Here is a 23,371-nt window from a genome sequence, read left to right as displayed (position 1 = left end):
TTTGTGGGCAAACATTTTAAGCAACAATAGAATGTCCTCCTGAATTTCAGTCCAATATTCCTTCTCCTTGTAGCTCTGTTTTGGTCTCCACTATGTGCTGAGGGAAAAATGTGGTTCTTTAGCTGTTAAATGCTAGACTCTGGTCGCCAGCTTGTTGCTAACTCTGTTAATGTGCAGATTAGTGCTGAGCAAGTAGTGCTTTTAAAGCTTTCTTGATCAAAACAGCTGCCTGCTGTGTCACGATCTGCTCCTCAGTTCCCCCTCGTCCCTGGATCTGCAGCCCCCCGCTCCCTTTTCCCTGGCCATGTCTGTCCCTTCATCTCCCCAGCCCTCTGCTTACCAGATGTCCCCGGATTTTTTTTTCCTCTCTCCTTCCCCACATACTCCCCGCCCATTCACACACGTGTTCCTTTTTTTTAATCATCACCCCCAGTCAGTATAGATACTGTAACTGCCGCTTTCACCTACGCTTCATGCTTACTTTTCCTTGTGTTAACCTTGTGTATTTTCCTGTCCCTCTGCCTACCTGTGTTCTCACCTGCCAGCTTGATCATCTTGTCTTCCTGTAAGCCTGAATTTCACTATCAAAGTATTGAAACTGTTCATATTTGGGTCCAATCTATCTGTACTGCTACAGCAGTTGTGACATGCTGTGACTGAAACCAAACGCTGGGAGAGTGAACCAAGACGGTAAAGCTGCAGCTGCAGGCCTGACAGTTTAACAACGAACTGTAACTCACTGAAACAACTGCCTGCAGGGAAATGTGGAGTTGGGTGATAATTCTCTGTGGGATCATCACTATAAGCAACTCTTTTCACATTACACAAAGTCATAGCCATTGTTAATATAAAAATACTGATGAGAGCAGCTTTACAGTAATAAGTGAGCTTGAAACAGCTTTTATTAAAAGCAATTAGGGAAGAATTTCTAATCACATACTGTGTCACTTCAGCACAGTTAACACGCTGTAACTCTCAACTTCTCATCTACACACACACACACACGCACACACACTTATCCTATTTCTTGGAGCTGACACTGTCATATTTCATGCTGTATACATTTGTTTTGTGTCCCTCGATTTAATTTATGTGACAAACGACTTTGTAAATAAAATGACTTTTTGCACAGTATGAACCTGCTTTATTCCTATGTTCCTCTGCCTCTGAGGCTGATAAATAAAGTTGTTCTAAATTGAATTGCTTCTGTGCCAATTAGAGACTCTATTCCTCTGTAAAAACTGAAGGCAAGGACATCCATCACTCCTAAAGGCAGTCTGGGGACGATCGACTTGGAGCTAAACAGTCCCAGCAGCTCCAATCTCCCCCAGATTTACTCTGACAATCTGATGAACCCTTACAACTACACTCTTTAAAGAAAAAAACCCCAAAAACTCATCATTCCCTGCTCAGCTGTGAGCTGTGCTCCCATCTCGCAATCTGTTCAGTCCATCTCTCTATCCTCTCTATCCCTTCATCCCTGGATCTATTCCCTGATTCCCACTTGGGGACTCGTCGGCACTGAAGGTTATCACATTGGATTGTTCAGAGGCTTGCTGAAATTATACATCATCCAGTTTAATCCGCTATGTCATGTTTTGACAAGGGAGGCCGGGATGCAGATGCTGTATAGCTTATGTGTGCTGTTCGTGCAGAAAAACGCTCTGTAGCAATGAAAACTGTAATTTATGATTTCAATTGCAGCCCACTGGTCGCAGAATGTATCCTCACTGACAGTCCGTTTGGACCAGAGAGTTATTGATGTCTGAAGGACTGACAAGAGGGACTGTGACTGATGCACCTTTTGGTTTCTGTGATCAAGTGACAATGCATCTACAGCCTCTGGTTGGACAAGGATACGTGTGTCCCAGCCAATCAGGATTGATTAAGGGTTGTTCAATGGGTGTGATAAGTGATTTAGAAACTCAGTGATGACCTACTTACAGCTTTCATCATCTATCACAAAAACTGACACAATATAAATCACACATTTTGTACCACAGATGAGTTCTCATTTGGCTTTTTTCTTTTTTTTTCTTCTTTTTTTTTTAGCTTTTGTTAATGAAATGGCTGTACTGCATACAGGGACTACTAACTACTACTAACTACCACTAACTACCAACTACTAACATTCGGTCTGTCCCTCCCTCACTGTTGACCTTTTGCCTGACCTTTTCAATAACTGACTTAACAGAGAAAGGTCAGTGTTCACCTCTGAAGATAAACGTCGGCACTGACCCGCAAAGGAGGACATACGCTCCAAAAATGCTACAAGTATTTGTGTGTGTGAGACAGGAAGAAGTGATTCACAAAGAAAGGATCAAAGCATGACAAGTTGATGAATTTAAAGTTATAGGCAGAACGTGTAGTGTGCTGCTGTGAAATCCAGACTCCTATTGATTCTTAGATCCTCTGAGAAGAAAGAATTACGGCCACGCAGGGTTTCAGTGAGAGTGAATTTATGTGTTCTCACCTTTCTGACAGTTAAAGACACAGAGCGGGCAATTCAGTGTTTATGTGTGTGTGTGTGTTCACTTTCGGGCCAAAGTGTTCATTTTGAGTGTGTTTGTGTGTAAGAACCTGAGTTGAAATGATTTAAAAGCAGGGGGCAAAGTTGATTTTTGAGTAAAATACTGCAGTGTTTTTGTGGTACCCTGTATAGCAAGCAGCCCTGAGACTTTCATGATGAAAACAACAACAGTGTTTAAGTGGATAGAGAAAACTAAGATGACATTTATCATTCCACTTCTCGAGTCAGACTTGATGTCAGCCATTTATCAGCAGTAATAGTCTGTCCTGAGCTGCTGTGCAACATTTGAACTCTTCCCACATGCTTGTGTCCTGAATACCTGCTCTCTAGAGGGTGAATCCTTTGTTGGTTTGGTGGTAGATATGTTGGTGTTGGCATTCTAGTGCAATTATACACTAAGCTGTCAGTTTATTAGGAACACCTAGCTAGAATGAATGCAGTTAAGTTCTGGATTAAATCCTCCTTCATGGAGGTTTCAATGTTCAGTTTTTGTTTAAGAGCTGTTGATTCAAGCTTGGAGGCTGCAGTTTAAGCTGTTGTGGACAATAGGCCTATTACCTTATACAAAAAGATGGCTACAAAATGATCACACCTTGAACACCTTTAACACTGACAGCAATGTAGTTAATGTTTACATGCTATCATGCTACACTATGGTAAACATACCTGCTAAATATCAGCATGCTGATATTGTCATGTGAGCATGTTAGCATGCTGATGTTAGCATTTAGCTCAAAGCACCACTGCGTTTTAGTACAGCCCCATGGAGCAGTTGGCATGGCTGTAGCCTCTTAATCTGTTACCATTACTGAAGAGATATTTGGCACTTGTCTATCCTTTATTGTAGAACAGTCTGTCCTGTTAGACACTAATACCTTTGCTATCGCCTGCTGCTACTGTTCACCTCGAGTGGAGTGCATGACAGGAATTTTATTGTGTCTATGGCCTTGACAGTCCGTCAGCTTTCTGTGTCACCAGGGATGCTGATGCTCACAGTGAGGAGCTGGCACAGCAGCTCATCCAGAAGTTCAGTTAACACCAGGACAGGAACCTAACTTCGGCATGTTGCTGACATGCTTCCTGTAAATTGTTTGTCTGGTGTGACTGCTTGCCCACTGCCTGTTTATTTGATATCTGAACTTTGTAAACATCCTGTTACTCTACCAGTTGAGTCTCTGTTTCTATATTTAGGTCCTCACTCCTGTTGCCATGACCCAGTTTCTCACAAAGCAGACTACTGCACAACTGTACTGTTTATCACGTACAGTACTTTGACCCTTTGCCCCCCTGATCTTATTTTATCTCTTTCACTGCCTGCTAAGGTATTATGTGTTTCCTTATGCTCTTCCACTCCAATAATCACTTTAGTATTAAACACCCATGGAAGTAAAGCACACCTTTCCTAATAGAATGTTGTATTATGCTATATTACAGGTATTATTGTTTATTTTATGATGTAATCACATCACATGTAATCGCAAACATTTTGGGAAATACACTGGTTAGTTAGATGAGAAGAACAGTACCTGTCCCATGTCTGTAGTAGCTGATTAGCTTAGCTTAGCATAAAGACAGGAAATGGAGGGAATCGGGTAGCCTAGCTCAAACAAACAAAAAATCTAAAATGTGCAGGGCATTGACCCGTTGCTCTTCTTTTGTGCACCACAAACAAAAACCACTCACCTCCACTGAATTTTGGAGTGAAGGGAGGTTCTCTCAAAACCTGTTCATATAAATCGGAAACTATCTGCATGGCTAGACAACATTAATTTGGGTGAACTCAACCTTTAAAACCCAAATGGTGACATTTTACCCATCGTGCGCTACAATAGTTTGTTGCAGAACATCCCCACTGAGTCTGAGTGACCTTTACTTTGCCATGAAAGGGTTGTACAGTCTGAGCAAGGCTGTTATTTATTTCACAAGAATTCTTTGCACCTGCATTATTTCAGCTTATGTCTATGCATCGAGGACTTGAAGATGTCAACAATGAACAATGACCATTTGTTATGTATCAAACCTTTTATATAAGACTCCGCCTGCTAGCATTCCAGTGCATACTCTGAAACTCGTGTCGTGTAGATTATCAGTAACATGTCATTGCTATCCGTTATTACAGCCATTACAACCGTATCTCAGCCACTGTCATGCACATCTTCTGTCTCCCGCTGCCTGTCTCTTCATGTCTCCCTCCTTTGCAAACAGCTGTGCCCATTGATCCCAGCTGGGCTCTCAAAATCAATATATCAATTACAGTCCCATTAAAACGACATGAGAGCCCTCCTGACCATGATGAGACCTGAGACCACTGTTAACCCACCCAATCAACCTCCTGTCGCTCCATCCAGTCAACCCTGTCCAAGCCTTCCTCTCTGTCCAGTCTTTAAACTGCTGGCTGTGTAGGAACCACACTGTTCTGCATCCATAAATGATTTTATCACCTCTGACACTTTTTTAGAATTAATTATTTTAGTATTTAGAAATATGTAGGGAAAGACTTTTTTTTCAGCTTTTGCTGATTCAGCAGTAAGACTGAGGAAATTATGTATCAGGAGTTTATTGTCTCTGCTTCTTTTGACCCTCCAAGAGTCTGTGCTGTTGATAGTAGAGTTTAAGTAAAGCCAAACTGCGTAGTCTCTATTTTCTGTGTTTATCCTGCCTGTTAGAGGAGATAGGAGGAAATGAAACAGGTTTGCCCTGAATTTGAAAACAAATATACAGTATTGAACAGCTGGCAGCTGATAACTGATACTCCAAGCTACCAATAATATAACTATGGTGTCACTCTTACGATATGCTGCTGCTGGTGTAGCGATACATGAGATATGTGCTTTTTGTTGACTTCAGTACTATAGCTACCTCAGTGTTCTCGTCTTACTAAAAAGTAGATGTTTTTACAGACGTCTTCATTTTTCTCCACACTTCCGACCATCTAGTGGTGTTTCCTGCTCTCTTCTGCATGTCTATAATAGAGACTGTATCCTTTTGCCTCTGCTCACGACATTACCAGCTACACTTCACCACTTGTGCATTAGTTGTGTGTGTGTGTGTGTGTGTGTGTGTATGTTTTTGTGGTGGAATCAGCAGAATGTTCAATTACACTGGCTCAGCTGGTGTATATAGACAGAGGTTGGTTTACTCAGTACCCTCCCCAATGCACACACACACACACACACACACACACACTCAGGCACACACATTCTTTCTGAGCCAAAAGCGTTTTATTAAAGCTCTGCCAGTCGAGCTGCTTGGGCTTGATCCCCTGACAAGCCACAGGCCTTGGCTAAATTATCACAATGGCAGGGAACAAAGAAGACAGAGAGAGAGGGAGACATGAATCGATTGACAATAAAGGCTCAGATGTGTGTTTCCTCTTGTTTGATTTAATTTGACTGGACTCAGAGCGAAGACATTATCAACAGATTTAAAAACAGGATATCAGCTAACTAATGATCAAAACAATATGTCTTGTATTTGTATTTGAAAGGAATTCTTTTGATTGTAGAAGTTGAACAAAAACTCTCCGAACAGATGCATTCACAAATATACATAAACAAACACATGCACACCCTTCACAACCACGACACTTTGCCTTTTTGCCTGAATCAAGGTCAGAGTTTTTTTTTATTTTTTATTTTATAGTCAAATAAAGTTATCACCTTACGGACAGAGAGATGAACTGCTCTCCTGAAGGGGATTCGGCACAATATCTGCAGTGCAGCTAAAATACAGCTGAGCAACAGCTCTTCACCAGGACTTCAGAGACTTGTAGCCCCTATAGCTTTAATGAAGAACTTACAGCTTTTACAGCATTTTCTTTGTCTGTGCATCCTTGCATCTGTACTTTGGGTGCTTGTCTGTGTGTATGCAATTACAATAAAGTGTGTGTCTGTCTAACACAAATTAAAACCCCACAGCAGCTCTTTGACAATGTGTCAGCTGACAGGAACAGTGCTTGTAAGTGTTTGTTGGTCCTGGTGTGAGTTGCTTATATGTCTGGGTGTCTGTGTAGTGCCGTCTGCCTGTCAACAATACATTTGTGTGGATGTGTGTGTGGACGTGTGTGTGAGAGAGGATGGAGAAGTTCCAAATGCCTCTTCAATTGATTATGTCATGGCATCAGATTAGAAAACAGACCTTTAGATATTAAGTTATCACACTGTTTAGTTCTTCTGATGATGGAAGTGTTGGCTGTCTGACCGGTTGATCGCTCCATCTGTTTGGTCCAAACTGATGTATCTCTACAAGTATTAAATCGCTTTCCATGAAAATTAGTAGAGACATTCGTGGTCCCCAGAGGATGAACCCTAACAACTTTGCTGATCCTCTATGAGGATCCGTGACTTCTCCTCTACAATGAGGTTCCCACCTCAATGAGGCTGGCATTTGTGGTTTTGAATTACACATCTCAACAAATATCCAATGGACTGGCATGAAATTTGATACGTACACATTCATGTTCCCCTCAGGATAAATGGTAATAACTTTTGTGATGAAATAACTTTTCATCTGACATCATCATTAAGTCAGAATTCAAACGTGTCTAAATTTGTGACCAAATACCAGCAAAGATAAAGAGCAGCTATCAGGGCTGTAAATGCTTGTTAAAATGTTACCACAAATTAACTAAACAACTGAAGACACACTCGACACTTGTCTATCGTGTACTGTAGAACAGTCTGTACTGTTACACACTGATGCATTTGTTTTTGCTTGATGCTACTTTTTACCTTGAGCAGAGTGCATGACAGGAATTTTATTGTGTATGGCCCTGACAGACTGTCAGCTTTCTGTGTCTCTGGCCTTCTTACACTCATGCTTGCACGGGCGCTGCTGATGCTCACATAATGAGCTGGCACATCAGCAAGTTTAGCAGCAGAGTTAACACCAGGACAGGGAGCTAACTTTAAAATCACTAGTGTTTTCTGCACTGATAATAACACTGCAACACATAAACCTGAATCACCTGCACATACTGCCGAGCCACTTCCAGGTGTGGCTACTGAAAATATGAATAAAATTTTTAACAGCATGTAAAATTGCTCTGCCCCTTGGAGACAAAGACAGGGTCACATCTTTTAATTTCCTTTCTCTTTTTTAATAAGTTACCCATAGAAGGAAGGATGAACAGCTGACTGACAGATTAGAAGATCAAATATATTAAAATGTATTGCAGCTCATGTTGAAAACTACTCCATTTAAAGAGTGAAAATTGATCTTTTTACAGTACTACTGCTATGAGTAACAATTTCTTTTACTGTCATAATGAATAAACAAATGCATCATCCTGTCTGTAACTGCTGTAATATAAGTGAGTATAAGCTAGTATACCAAATAGTCCTCCTCCAATTCAGTGAAGCAATTTTTTTTATCATTAAATCTTTGAACGAGGAAAAATAAATGGAACCTCCAGGCTGTCTAAGGTTTTAGACATTTCTCTCTGTGGACATTTTCATTTGTCAGAGCAGGTAACTGTAATAATGACTCAGTTCCATTGAAGTGGTTCAGTAAGTCATGAGTCACCCTGCACAATACCAGGGAACTGACACTGGAGCAGCTAACGGAGCAGACCCAACAGTATCATCATCAATGTTGTCATCCCATCAACAACATTTAAACATGGCATGAGAAGCACAGGTATAATTATTAACATTAGGGGACAGTTTCACATTTTTCAAGTCTGTAAGTGTCTGAAATTACTCTGCACTCTTCAGCGCTCTGAATCAGGCCAATCAGTTGGGTGTTGTCTGAAGGTACATTTTAGTACATTTTGTTTCCACAGGGACTTCAACTTTGGAGAATAGTCTCTTAATTAGTCTTTTAATAATGGCTGCATCCCATGTAGTTCTGCCAGTACCAGACCCTTGTTATCATGCATGGCAGATCACATAATAAGGCACATGAATGCAACAGAGCCATCGTTAATGTTATTACTGTAGTTCCACTTGTGCTTTTTTTCCTGCTATGACAAGTCTGAAAGAGCTGTTTTGTAAGAGGTTTAAAATACACCCAAAGATTTCATTTGCAAACCCACTGTTCCCATTAATCATTTTCTCAAAGATAATGGCACATCTTTTTGACTAACTGCTGCTCTCTCTCTACATGTATATCTCCCCTGGTTAATTTAAGTGTCAGTTAATGAAAATTGCAGAAGCTGAAGTAGATGAGCGCTCTCACTGTTGTACTACGTTCCGTACAATAAAACTGTGTGACAACTATCACAGACATGAATGCGAAGGAAGAGCCTGTATTCGAAGCACACAGACGTGAACACCCCAGACTTCAAGAGGTTGCAGAATTTACAGCTGTTAAAAATTCACAACCCGAGTTTCACAACATGCCATCTGTCACACAGACAAAAACTACAAAACTGTAAAATTATACTGATGTATTATCACTGTAGGGAAATTTGATCTGCTTCACCCTATTGTCAGAACTGTCAAGCTGATGCATCTCAATACACTAATTTAGAAGATATGTTATACTCTGTAAAAAGTGATTATTCAAGTCATTTAAACAAAGAAGAATTACAGAGTGAATCTCTTTTTAGCAATGACCAGTAAAAAGTCAACCTCCTCTCCTCTCCTCTCCTCTCCTCTCCTCTCCTCTCCTCTCCTCTCCTCTCCTCTGCATCTGGTGTAATAACGGTCCATACATAATTAATGCTTTGATAAATCAAACTGTGAGTTCTCTGCTTAGATGTTGTAATATTCTGAGAGGTGTCATTTGTTTTGCCTGGTTAAACCCTTATTAGTGCAAGATGGATTATGTGTGTGTGTGTGTGTGTGTGTGTGTGTGTGTGCATGTGTGCATGCGTGCATGTGTAAGCATGTGAGCCAGTAAGACACAGATGTCCTTTTTTACTGTTAAGGCAGAAGATGGAAATAATCTTTGTTTTTGGACATGAGCTGCATAAAAAGATTCCAGGTTTGTTTCCTGGGTTTCCCGAGGGAAACACGGACACATGCTCCTCTGGCTTTGAACTTTCAGACCTCAATAACCTCTGTCTAGATCTACACTGACACTGGACTGAATTCTGTCTATGTTATTGTCTTTGAGGATATTGAGGGATATTGAGAGAGAGAGAGATGCTTTGATCCAAGAGCATGCCACTGCCACGCACTGTGAAACTGTACATCAGCTAACGCCTGCAAGTGCGAGGAGGCTCCCATGGATTTACTAAATATTACATTGCACTATTCAAGATCATCATCATGTTGACTGCTCAACTGCACCTTTTTGTTCGTGGTCCAGTTGACCAATATCAACATTTTGGTTGCCAATATGTGACTTTCATGTCCGATCTGTGGTTTTGGATTTGGCAGCTTGGAATGGTTGAAGTCAGCTCTGTTATATTATACAACTTTTTGTAGTATACCACAGACTTAAGGGAAACTAATTAATATAGGCTTATCATCTAACTATTTATCTTTTTGGATTAAAAAGAGATGCAGAAAATAAATATCGCAGAAGTCCTCCAGCTTATACGACAGACTAATATCAATTCCTGTACAGGTCAAGATCAGAGTTTGATTTGGTCCAGGGATTTTACATTATTCCCTTGCATAGCTTGTCAATAGCTTACCTCTGGCTACACAACAACTAAATCATCCTGTTCTGCATCACACTGCTGAAATGATACTTTGACAGAATGTCAAACCTCGGACATCTGTGAGAGTGACAGCCAAGAGGCACAAACCAGCTTCCATAGGCTTCTACTGCATAATACATTTTCTTAGCATTTTCTCTCCCTCTTTTCTTCCAGCAGAGCTTCCATGATAATGTGAGGCATTCTTCCACAGTGCAACAACACAGAGAGCCAGCCAAGATTTTCTCTCAGCATATCGGTAGGAGCCTGATCACTGTCCTTAACTGACAGGATCAAGAAGGGAAATTATATTAGACTCAGTCTACAGGGGAAAAAAAATAAAAAATGCATAATGCACTTTGAAAAGTGCATTGTACTTAACATAAACACATTCTAATCATAGACCACAACAGCGCATTCATAATCATGTTCGTTACAGCATGTACATTAATCAGAAAACAACATTCAATTAAATGCTGTAATTCAGCTGTACTATTAAGCACTCAGAGAGCGCATCCTTCTGCTCTGTCCTCTGAATTCATTACAGTAAAAAATATTTAAAGCAAATTAATTTGCATCTGAATCTGGATTTGAATCAAAATAAACCAGCCCAGCAAAGGCAAAAGATAGCATAGCTGATTGGCTGATGGCAGGCAAGATTTTGGATGTAGAACCTCTTCTGGAATATTTGGGTTTTGTACTAACATTACAGTAACCGTGGAAAAAGGTATGTTGCTTCTCTAGTCAAATGTAAAGTGCTTAAATGGCCACATGGAGATATGGAGTCACAATCTGCACCAGGTAGCAATCACCTTTTCTTCATGCACAGTTCAAATACCTGTCAAATACTAAGCAGCTTGTTAGCTCGGTCTACCACTTGTTGAAAGGAAGTATATCTCTGCAGTGTACATGCAGCGAGTCAGACTCCTCTAACCCCGAACTTCAGCTACTCCGAGCTTCAATGTAAACAAGCCTCCTGACGAACTGAGGTCTGGCCAGAATGACCTGTCTTTGAAGAAATATCACGCACAGTGAATGCACTGACTCTGGATCTCTGTCCCACTGTTTTTGACTAACGTGCAGCAGCCAGTAGTTTGGTTGCCATGGATACCATTTCAGGTGTTTGGGCTCCAGTCTCTGCAGGCGCTTTGCAACATGGTCTAATGGCTTCTGGGTCTGTTTGTGTGTGTTTGTGCGTGTGTGTGTGCATGTGCACTGATGTGGGAGTGTGTCTGTGTACCCAGCATACCGATGCTGTCTGTGAGCACAATTATGAAAGATTCTCTCTTCTCTTCTCTTTTCTTCTCTTTTCTTCTCTTCTCTTCTCTTCTCTTCTCTTCTCTTCTCTTCTCTTTTGTCAGCTCCCATTGTTTCTTTACTTCTCCTTTTTTTGAACTCTCTCCCTTCCCATCACTATCTCCCCTCCCCTCCTCCCCACAGATAGACAGTCTGAGTGTAGTAGGTCAGACTTGAACAGCCCAGTTTGACCCAGCAGCCCACTTGTCAGGCAGTGCTCTGTGCACCCAGGCTGAAAGACTGATGGGACCAGGAAACAGAAAGGGACAGAGACAGAGAGGAAGAATCAAAGAGAAAGATGGTGGGAAAGAAAGAGTAATGATAAAGACAAAAGCAAGCTGTAAAGGTCTTGGGCTGATTTGTAGTTGTCTGCTATAATCTGATATCACACACTGGATAAAATTACAGTAAAAAGATATTACAGTAAGTTGTGCACTGAGCAGTGGTTCACTCTTAAACAGCCAATGAGAGCTGACCAGTTCAGAGTGAGGTGCCACTGGGCGAGCTTAGTCTGGCTGTCCTCCTGTATTCAGTTCAGGCATAATTCACCTTTCTATACCCCGGCTCATATTGGATTTTTTTTTACTGGATTCTGACAGTAATTTTTTGGGAGGATCCCTCAAATTTCTTTTTCAAAGAACAGTGACTAAGCTAAATCCTTAGCAAGACATTTTACAGTTGAAAAGTAAACTTGTCCATTTCTAAATCCTCAAACCTCCAACACATTTTAGCATTTCCATTTTTAGTTTTTTTTCCATTAATTGTCAGGCAACATATACCAAAAACATCTCCTAAAAATGACTATACTATGTTTGCAAGCTAATATCAATTGATTTACTTCTAATTACTTTCTATTGACAAATTACACATCAGTGTTGAAAGTTATGCTTTGTAATCATAAGCTGTACATTAGCATTCTTCCTAATGAGTAATATATAAATAATGATAGCATTAAAAAATCCATACAAATTCCTACCAAAAATTATATAACCATTATATGAAACTACAGTTTGAGCTGCTGTGGCTGTTGAAGCATGTAAACATTCATGTAAGGGAACTACGCACCAAAACATGTCTCAACCATGCGCTTCCTCCAAGGCATTCAAAGGTGAATCTATCTCTGAGTTTATACATCATACATTCCCCAGTGGTACAGCTACAATACATTAGGCTACCGCCATCATCCAACATACAATCAAAAAGGCATCTGTTACTTCGCCGGTTTTCCGAAATTCCTAGAAAAGTAACCCTTTGAATCAAAGCCATATCCATTACTTAGCCATTACTTTTACTGTGTAGGTGCAGCAAAACAACACAGTAGAACCACATACATAAACCAACCACCTTATCACACCCTCACCACCTCCTTCTACACTACAAGCTTAAAATAACATAAGAAATGCCCAGGAGATTATAGAGAAAGGTACAAATCACATAATGGAGAGATAAATAAATGAGAGGCAGCTCTGAACCCATGTTTCTCCCACTGCCAAATAAAGCACTGAATGAAAAGGAAAAAAAAAAGGATCATAACTTTCATTACATAAAAGTCTCACTGGCTCTGCTCAGTGTCAGAGATGCACCTCACAGGTCATAAAAGTACTAAAGGAGCTGCGATGCTGCACTAAGTGTGTGTTGCTGCTTACAGGTTGGTTGCCTGCAATGTTACCCAATGGGCATGTTTATCAGGTGTACAGCAGTCATAGCAAACTGTGTTAGCCACTGAATGCGATATTCACATCATCACAAGTTGATCAGCATCAGCACCTTCTTGATATACTCAAATCTGAGTGAGTGTGCACGGTGCTGCAAGGACTCGCATACAAGATACAGTACACACAGTACATTGAAATATTTCTAGCCCAGTAACAGTTACACCACACACACACACACACACACACACACACACACACACACACACACACACACACACACACACGCACACACACACACACACACACACACACTCACACACTCACACACATGAAAATTGAACAAATTTATAGTAAGGTGAGCTCACCTTCATGGCGCATCCCTCTGTTGCTCGTCCACTAGGAAACACACGTGCTTCTCTGGGTGTGTGCGATGAGGGAAACACAAAGTGAGTGCGTGTCTGTAGCTTTGGCTGTAAAATCTATCTCTTCCCCAGGAGGAGAGTCTGTCGCTCTCCACAGCGAAAATGTGTGTGATGGTGTTTGTAAATGCACGTGTATGTCTGTGAGATGAGTGTGTGTGTGTGTGTGTGTGTGTTGGAGAGAGAAAGTGCTGCTCCTCCTAGCCTCTCCTGATGTTATATGAATGAAAACTCTAACAGAAAAGGACACACCTAAGTCTTAACATGAATCTATCTATCTATCTATCTATCTATCTATCTATCTATCTATCTATCTATCTATCTATCTATCTATCTATCTATCTATCTATCTATCTTCTGTTCACACTTTTTCTATCATCTCATTCTGCGCTCTTTATGCTTCCTGTCCTCCCTCCTTTCTTCCCTTCTCCTATCTGTCTCACTTTCCTCCTCTCCTATCGTCTCTTAGTATCATGTGTTTGTCCACCTCCTTCTAACTCTCTCCCTCTCTCTCTCTCTCCCTCCCTCCCTCCCTCCCTCCCTCCCTCGATATCTCCCCACCCTCTCCGTTTAATGGAAAGCTCACATTTCTCTGTTCTCCCACATAGAAACAGAGAGGGTCAGGGAAAAGAGAATACATAGTAATGGTACGGCTCTCCTCTTTTTTCACAGTCCATCCATCCACCTGTCCCGCTTGTCTCCTCTCACCCTGCAGTGCATCACAGTGGGCTACCCTGCCCTTGCTCTTGCTTAATTAATCTCTATGTGATTAAAACACACATTATACACACATTACTAGTATAATTGGTTGAGATGAATTAATTTAGAAATACAGGGAATTTCCAGGAAAATATCTTATTGATGATTAGAGCCATGGAACAAATAACAGGTAAAGATCATAGTCAAACACCAGCAGACGATCATACCACTACATTATAAACTGTTACAAAGTATTATATCACCTTACATTTACAAGGATGTAAATGTAAGGTTGTAAACTGTCCTCTACTCTGTTTGATTACATGGTTCAGTTGGCAAGCTCGCAACAATGCAGGGCATACACACACACACACACACAGTAATGCATCCTATTTCGTGTCCCTATTTGCAAGAGATGCTATGTGATATCCAAGAGTGGATATCAGTGTGAGTGAGTTCAATGACATCAAGCACAGGTATCATAATGTAATCCTTGAAGGTTGACTTCACACGTTTTAGTACGCAATGGTAATATCGGCAGCACATTGAGATGCAGGGCAGCTCCCGTTCAGATGCAGAGTAGGGATAGTAAATCTTTTAAAGTCAATCTGCCCTGCAACTGTGTGCTGACATAGAACAGCCAACAGAGGGAGCCGTCACACCTCACAAGCCAGGGCTCATTATAACGGAGAAGAGAAGAGAAGAGAAGAGAAGAGAAGAGAAGAGAAGAGAAGAGAAGAGAAGGGCTGCGGCTTGGACTGAATCAATGGAGGATCTCTCTTTCATTTGTCAGCCAGTGTCATTGCATTATGGTAATATAACTCGAAGCTTGGGGGAGAGAGCTTCAGGGCAGGTTGAAGTTTAACTTTATAGGCATGAAATCAGTCAGTTATCAGTAAGAACAGTAAACTATAGTAAGAACTGTCAAACTTACTTTAAACTAAAGTCTGAGCAAAACTAAGAAGATGAGTCCAACATTAAGAAGCTGAAGCTATTATTCAGTTAATGAGAAGAGAACAGTAGAGGATGGAGCAGAGAATAGTACCAAATAGAGGACACAGCAAATGTGTTTTTCATTGGTAAAGCCCTTGTAAACACTTTGTCTTTGTATCTTTTATGGATACGCGCCTGCAGCCTACTACCCTCTAGTTTAGTACCACTTTACTACATTGGCATTAAAAGGCCATACACAAACATCATTACTGTACCCAGCCAACTTTCATAAATCACCTGGAAAGACTACAAGGGTATTTCAACTATAGGTGACGGAAACATTGTTATCCAAACTCTGCATAAATCCTCTTAACACTTTAACAGTACAGTGTTAAACGGTATTAAACTCAGAAGCCAGAAGAGCAAACAAGCCAGATCTCTGAAGTGAACCATCAAGTCCTGTAACTCTTCACATGGGGAAAAGTCATCTGCTCGCAGTTATGGTTCCTTCAAAATGTGCAGTACACCTTTTCTTTTTGTTTTACTTTTGTGATGAAACTATTGACATGTTAATCTGTGACATACTAACACATTGTGTAGCTATATTAGCTAACATTAGCCACTGTAAGGCACTGGTCATATATTTTAACAGGCTATAACAACTGTTTTAAACTTCCAGGTTTCCCTGTAAACATGGGAGAAGGTGATGTTGCAAAAATAAACCACCTATACTCAGTTAATGGTATTTCATTTTCTTCGTTGATGGTATAGTGTAACAACAAACACTTTTTACTCTGGGTCATGATCGATGTACACAGCCATAATAGCATAATTCTACCAGATTCCACTGTCACTTTCTGCCCTTAGGTGCCATCAGTCTCTGACAGTCTCAGTGAGCACAGAAACATAACTCTAGGATGATTTTAATCCTAAAGCATTAATCTCTAACGTATGATATATATCTGCATGCCTCAGGTAGAACCTTTAAGGGATCGATATAGTAGTTCATCATTTCTCTGGGGCTGATTAGAGGCTAATTAGTTGATCTCAGAATATCTGGTTGGCTCGGCAGCACTTCAACCTGCTGTGACTGCCTCTGAACTCTGTCCTCTGTGTTTGTATGTGTGTGTCTGTGTTTGTTTGTGTGCGTGTCTGTGTGTCTTTGCTCCACATCAGACAACGCCTCATCCCAGAGGGGATACTGGGTCATTGCAGTAGCAAAGAACCAGCTATAAATAAAAACATCTAGGACTGTTTTGAAATTTACACAATATGTATAGAAATGCGTGTTGATTCCTGCTCCTTGAAAAACAATATGCACACCAAAAGAACAAAACTGTTTGTGTTTGTCACAGGCGTCAGTGATGCAGCATCAGCACTCGTCTCTGCCATCCATCTGAAGAAGTCGGAGAGTATTTGTTATTGTGTTGCACTGCAGAACTTTGAGTTTCTAGCTGACTTGGCACTGCTCACAACAAAGAACAATGGAGACCTACAACCTGACCCTGTCTCATATTGACAATTTGCAGGAATCAGCTCTAGCTTTCCTTCGTCATGGCAGGTGGTGGGGAGCCGTCAGATGCTGGTCTTGATGAAAGGTCGAGCTGCTGCTTCTCTCTAGTCGTTGTCAGCTAACACTGTCAGACGACAGACAGCATGACCCTTCAACATCCCGCTCTACTCACTTCAGATGGTTTTGTGCAAAGTTCACTGAATCGACAGCTTTTATTTTTGACAATTTAGGCATCTAACTGAAGCTGTGAAGCTCCAAAACACCTCGCAATAAATGTGTGTATTATGTGTGTTTACACAGTTCCTATGGGATTTACTGTCAGAATGTGACAGCCTGGAAAAGAGTTGCACCAAGAAACAACAACAGCTGTTTGATGTGACTTCACTTCTTTGTACAAACAGAACATATACCTACACCAGATGGTGATTTATAACAGGAAGTACTCTGGTGGCTTTAAAATCCTTTTACTGCAGGATCTCAGGGGTGAAGAAAAAATACAGAGTCTAAATGAAGAGATGGAACGGATGCTCATGTTTCAGAGTTGCCCAAAAATGTTTCATGCTTTCTCTTGCTTTCATTTTCTTGCAAATACTGCATGAAGCATATCAGGATTTAAACAACCCTCAGCTGCCTATGAATGAGAACAAACAGATGGAGACGTGCAGTCTGGGGAAATGGGCACACATACTGTCAGTAAATCCGTTATCTTAATAAATAGAATAGTAAATTGACTGTATTTAGCCAAAGCAAATGACAGTTTGCTTGGAATTCTCCTTCACATTCACACACAAGCTATTAATGCTAACGGTGGCTATGTAGCAATAGCAAAACTTACATTTAAAGGAAAATGAGTATTTTGGCTAAGATGTTTATTTCACTTTGTGTAGCCCACAAAAGCATATTACTGATTAATCCAGTGGTGGAATATAACTAAGTACATTTAACTGTAGTCTTTGAGTTGGTAAGACTCCCTGACCTGATTTCTCAGGAGCATCATCACACAGTCAGCACACACTTTGAAACCAAACACCCACCACCACACAGATGTTTAAGAAGAGGCCTGGTAATCATGGCATCAAGTGATAAATAAGAAATGATCCCTGCTAGCACATACGAAGATACTGCACTTCAATAATGTTTGAACTGCAAGCCAGAGCTTTATTTTTATATCTGCTTCATTGGAAAATTTCTGAACCATGACAGTTCAGAACCGACACCAATTGTTTGCCTGTCAAATTCAATATAAAACATTTCTGCAAATCAAGATATTAGGGAAGGCTGAAAGGAATATTAAATTGGATTATGAAATGCCAACATGAAAGTTTCCTGTTTAATCTCAGTTCTGAGCTAAATGCTCAGCGTTTAAAAGACCCGAGAGCTTCTTCACAAGAGAAGATCCACACAGATATTTATGGCGCAGTTAAATCCCTCTGACATTTTGATGACATATGGATTTCACAAATCAGTCAGCACCCCATGATCACGCTAATGTAACACTTCTTCAACTATAATAACTCGTCTTTCTCATAGACCGAGTCCAATGAGTTTCAGCTAATTGCCTAATTAGTTCACCTCATGAAAAAGCATAAGTATGACAGCCAGTGAATTTTCACCATAAATCAGTATCTGCATGTGGCTGTGTATGTGTGTGTGTGTTTGAGTGTGTTTTTGTAGGGAGAGAGAGAGAGAGAGAGAGAGAGAGAGGTAACATGGTCTGAGATGCCACACAGTAAAGAAACCCATCAAAGGAAAAAGAAAAAAAACCCAGCCAATTAGAGTAAATGAGATGAGTGAGATTTAAAGCTGACATATAGGAAACTGACAGCCAGCATTCTTCAAAACCTCAAATCCTGGAGAGACATTCAATTAGTTAGTGTTGAAACTGATAGTGTTCATTATCACGGTATGTATAACACACACCTGCACATGCACAGATAGTGCAACAGTCAGAAGCATGCTGCTACTATCACTATTATAAATATCACTATCATTGCATGTTCCTGTATTTTCCTCTGTGCTCTCTCTCTCTCTCTCTCTCTCTATCTCTCCCAACCCAACCGGTCGAGGCAGATGGCCGCCCACCCTGAGTCCGGTTCTGCTCGAGGTTTCTGCCTCTTAAAAGGAAGTTTTTCCCTTCCACTGTTGCCTAGCGCTTGATCTTGGTGGGATTTGTTGGGTCTCTGTAAATGATGTTATAAAGAGAAGATCTAGACCTGCTCCATTTGGAAAGTGCCTTGAGGTAACTTATGTTGGGAACTGAAGCTATACAAATAAAAATTTACTTGACTTGACTTGACTTGACTTGAGTTACATACATAAACTTGTAGTCACTTTCTTCTTACATGAGCATTTTAAATATGTACAAATATGTTTTTCACATTAGGCAATAGCTCCCTCTACTGTTCTTAAGGTCTAAATGTTATAGATCCAATCTCTACACTTCGGATTATTGTAATGATTTACTTACTTTATTAACTTATGTGTATAGTTATTCATTAAAAAATCTTACATGTCTGCTTTTTATGTATTTTAAGTTCAGTGGAAGAAAACAAATTACATTTTTCAGGTATTGTACTTCAGTGCACATTTAAGTTATCTGTACTTGAAGTATGTCCATGTTATGTCATTACCTGGAAAATGCATTTATCTGGTTGCTGTAAGGATTCACTGTAAATAAAACATGATGAATTCGGCTGTATATTACAATAAACTACCCAAACCTTAGACTTATATCAAAATTATTTGTATAAGCTCCATCTTGAACGGTTACAACATTAAATGAGTATTCAGGAAATTTAACCTTGAGAAACATAATTAAGTCTTCATCAGTAATAATACATTATAGATTGATATAGATGTTTACAGATATATACATTATAAAACATACATAATACAGAGGAGCCATTATGCAGAGGCTAATTATTCCTTTCTCTTGACGTTAAAGTGAGTTGATTATACTTGTATTTACTTTTACATAAGTAAAGTTTTTAACGCAGGACTTGTTTTTTTCCTGTTGTGATATTGCTATTCTACCATATTGTCTGATCCTGTCACTTTGCACTAACAGCTCATGTGTAAAACATTTACTTCAGATGGAGTTCTCATTACAGGAAGACCAAGATAAAGTGATTCATAGCTGATCATGTCCAACTAGCTGTAGTGCACGGCAGTTAGATAACATCATGATGACTGACAAGCAGCGTTAGCGGTTGGGAGAGAGTTTATCTGTGTGATCGATTTGGTGATGTGGCTCAGTTGATGCAAGTGTGCACTGAGCGAATTATCCATTAACTATGTCGTCAACCTTTGCAGCATCACACATTTAAAGCAAACACACAGGAACAAAACTTTAATCAAAGCCAGATGCCTTAGGTTAATTTGCTGCTGAAGTGAAGTGAAGCTGAACATGAGCCAAGCTGTCAAACAGCAAGCCAGAACACCCCAACCACCAATTTAATCGGCTGCCAGTGTTGAATACAATGATGAGAATAGATGATCGATGATGGTACGCTTCAGGCCAAAGGTATCTTCACATACAGTTCATCACTCTATCTAGGTTTTTTTCTGACCATCTCTCTTTCTCCTTGTCTCAGTTTCTGCTAAAGGATCTTTGAAAGTTGAGCGGCAAAAAAAAATCCTAATATATGGAATCTTGCCTAACTTTAATCTGGCACTGCAGCCACCGGAGTGTGTCCGTTTTCATCTTATTGGCTTCCTTTCTCTGGCTGTCTTCTATCTTCCACCACACAGTATCCTGTCTAATGGGTATGAGAAAACATTCTTAATTAACCAATAACTCTCTTGTGGGAAACATTTTCACTGTAACAAATAACAAGTCTGCTTGACAAGAGAATTTTTTTATAGTGTCAAAGAACGAAAGATGACATAGGAGGATCTTATCGAAAGATCAGAGCCGTCTAAACGCATTATGGGAAAGCAGCTTTATCTCTCAGCGACAGCTACAGCACAAATCTCAATCTCTATTTCCTGCCAGTGAATAAATGTCAACACATCAATTAAAAATGAAATGAAAGGAACACAAAAGTTTCAAAACATGTCCATCTTTGAATGAAAAGTCCGGTCTGTGCTGCTTTGAAAGTGGAGACAAAGCCGTAAGTCCTTACCAGATAATGTGAGTGAACAGCAGCAACAGAGCTTTGTTCAGCTTGGAGGAAATCTCTACAGAAGACAGCAGCTTTAATGAGGCTCTGGTTTCTTCATGGTCCTTAATCAAAGGGATTTGTAAGGGTTAAATGTGACAACAGGAAGTCTTTTAGGGATTTTCTGGGGACCAGATGTGTAAGTGAGTTTAACTTCCTTCAAAGTTCATCATGTGTTCTTGTGAATCTGTTAAATCTGTTGTTATTTATAGAGAAAAATCATTTTAAATGTAATATTTACAATGACAATTTACACATTACAAATGAAATCCCATTCACCTCCGTTAGCATATTCCATGAAAAGATACAATCATGTCAACCTTCAGCGATTCTGCCATACTGTCTATAAAAGTGCTTACTAAACTTGGAAGAACCACGCCCATACCAGCACTTAAATTGATTGATTTTTTAAATCAGCTGATATCAATAGCTGGAGTGAAAGTAGTAACAGGGGTCAGGGAGAATCATTTTAAAATAACATTATCAAAAACTGAACTGCATGTTTATTTTCATGCATAAACACAGAGTTTTTACACAAGGCTTTCCAGCTTCACTTGCTTTGCCAAATCTTAGATCTGATTAGCTGCGTCTGATCACCTGTTTGAAATCTATGGGCGTCTTGTACTTTACTTGTCATTTTATGAAACTTGCTGACTTGAATCTTGCTAGCCTTGCACCATCAGATTACTGTATCTTACAAATGAATCAGATTCGCTCAAGTTTGGTTCGACTCCACATTCTTCTCCTGGTCATGTGTATTCCCCTGCAATGGCACCTCTGGGGGGACCCACCCCCTAGTTTAGAGTTTGGGATCCACCGGTTTATACAGTGGTGTCTATCCTGTTAGCATCTCTGGGTACTAGAGGCCATATTGCAAGTCAAGGGGCAAGATTACCTATGTATTGGATTTCACAGTATATAATCGATACGAATTACTCCTACAAAGGTTCATCCTCAGCAATGCATGAATCCTTTCTGTTTCAGTTTGAACTGCATGAGATAACAGGTGAAATAAATCTCTTAGACCAGCTTGTCTCAAGGTGAAAAAGCCTCAGGGCCTTGTATAGTTTGACCAAGATTAGTACAGACTGGGGTCTGCACATCAGCACAGTCACTGTGAAATTGAAAATGCATTCAGCGTGTGGAGCCAGCTCCACTTTGAGCTGCCAACCCTTAAAATTCATCTGGGAGGTTTCACCGTCTTTGATCCAGAGTTAGCCTCCCAGCCTGGCTGTCAGCTGCTGCCTCATCTACCTCCATCTAAGTCCGTTTTAAGAGCAAAGCTCTTTGGATCCAATAACTGCCGTAATAGAAACGTTAATTTAATACTTACCTCGGGGCAATGTGCATCCGAAACCAAGCATGTGAAATATTAGCTATCATTAGTGAACTACAAAGTACAAAACAATGCCAACATAAAATTATTTAGTATCCATACAGCCATTAACAAGACTCCTAATAGTATTAAATCCACTTAGATGCACTCATATTGTTTTGGAAAAGCAACCACAACAAGCTGGCTGCACACGAGCTGAACTGAATCAGCGATCATAGGTTCATGTAACAGGAAAGAGAAGTGAGTAAAAGAAAATATATATGGGCGGCTACTGGTTTATAATTCTAACAGCGTGTCCCACCAGAACGCTGGCTCTAAACTGCCTGTTGAAAGGCGGCGATAGACAATTACCTTGCAGGTTCATTGCCTCTCACACTGTGTCAAATGGGTCTACTCAAGTCAATTGTGAGGCACTTCAGACGCCATTCGCATGCTTTGAAAGTGAAGCAAAACAATGAACTAGCTTTAGTTCCTTCCTGTCATATTTTGTAAAATGTATGACAGTCATATTGTGCTATTTTAGTCCTAAATGTTTGACATTGTCAGATTTAGTTGCAGCCTTTCTCTGGGACTTGTCTCACAGAGCTAAGATCAACCTCGGTCTGGGGACAGCCCAAAACTGCCAAGGGACCTTAACTAAGGCTCATACTTGAAGTGACCGGTGGCAGTCGGTCTGTCAACAGTCCCTTATGAGCAAAATGAACTATGTTGGTTATAACCACTCTAATCATTCAACCAAAACCCATGTGAAGTCAGTGAAGGAAGTGACATGTTTGACTGGAGAAAAAGTTACTTTTAGCAAAAGTTTGTAATCTAGCTTTATTCATTTTTAACATGTGACATCAATTGGCTTTGATTCTGCAGCTGTTGTCAGTTACACCATATATTGGACTAGTGTTCAGTAATGAACTATTGTACATTAGGCCTATATGACACTTGGAGAATTCTCATAAATGCATTTTATAAGTGGACTTTTCTTGGTCAGTCTAAATTCGACAGTTGGGTATGCAATCTTAAATCTTGAATGCTATTCGACTATTCATGTAAAATGTTTAATGTTAACAGAGCCCTGCTTACAATCAAAATGTGCAGTACATCTATATTTCAAGCAAAAAAAGGGCTTTAAGAGGCGAATGTTTAGACAGAAAGGGTTAAAACATAGAAATGACAACAGCTTAGAAGTGCTTGTCTGTAATGTGTCGCTTCAGTTCATGATTTTCTGAGACTCATGACTGACTCAGA

The 23,371-nt window shown here is 40.2% G+C and overlaps 1 protein-coding gene across 1 annotated transcript in view; it reads right to left on the bottom strand.

The window, feature by feature from the left end:
• LOC111227403 (inactive phospholipase D5-like) overlaps nucleotides 1-13,520 on the bottom strand; it is a 47,007-nt gene extending 33,487 nt beyond the window's left edge. Inside the window, 1 exon segment of the mRNA XM_022752853.1 lies at nucleotides 13,435-13,520. Coding sequence (XP_022608574.1) covers nucleotides 13,435-13,440 — 6 coding nt within the window. The 5' untranslated portion in view covers nucleotides 13,441-13,520.
• Between the last annotated feature and the right edge of the window lie 9,851 nt (nucleotides 13,521-23,371).

The sequence above is a fragment of the Seriola dumerili genome, unplaced genomic scaffold, assembly GCF_002260705.1.
Source record: "Seriola dumerili isolate Sdu_G_001 unplaced genomic scaffold, Sdu_1.0 BDQW01000187.1, whole genome shotgun sequence".
In the NCBI taxonomy this organism is placed as follows: domain Eukaryota; kingdom Metazoa; phylum Chordata; class Actinopteri; order Carangiformes; family Carangidae; genus Seriola; species Seriola dumerili.
The sequence above is the reverse complement of the archived record's forward strand: the minus strand, read 5'-3'. Positions and strand labels throughout refer to the sequence as shown.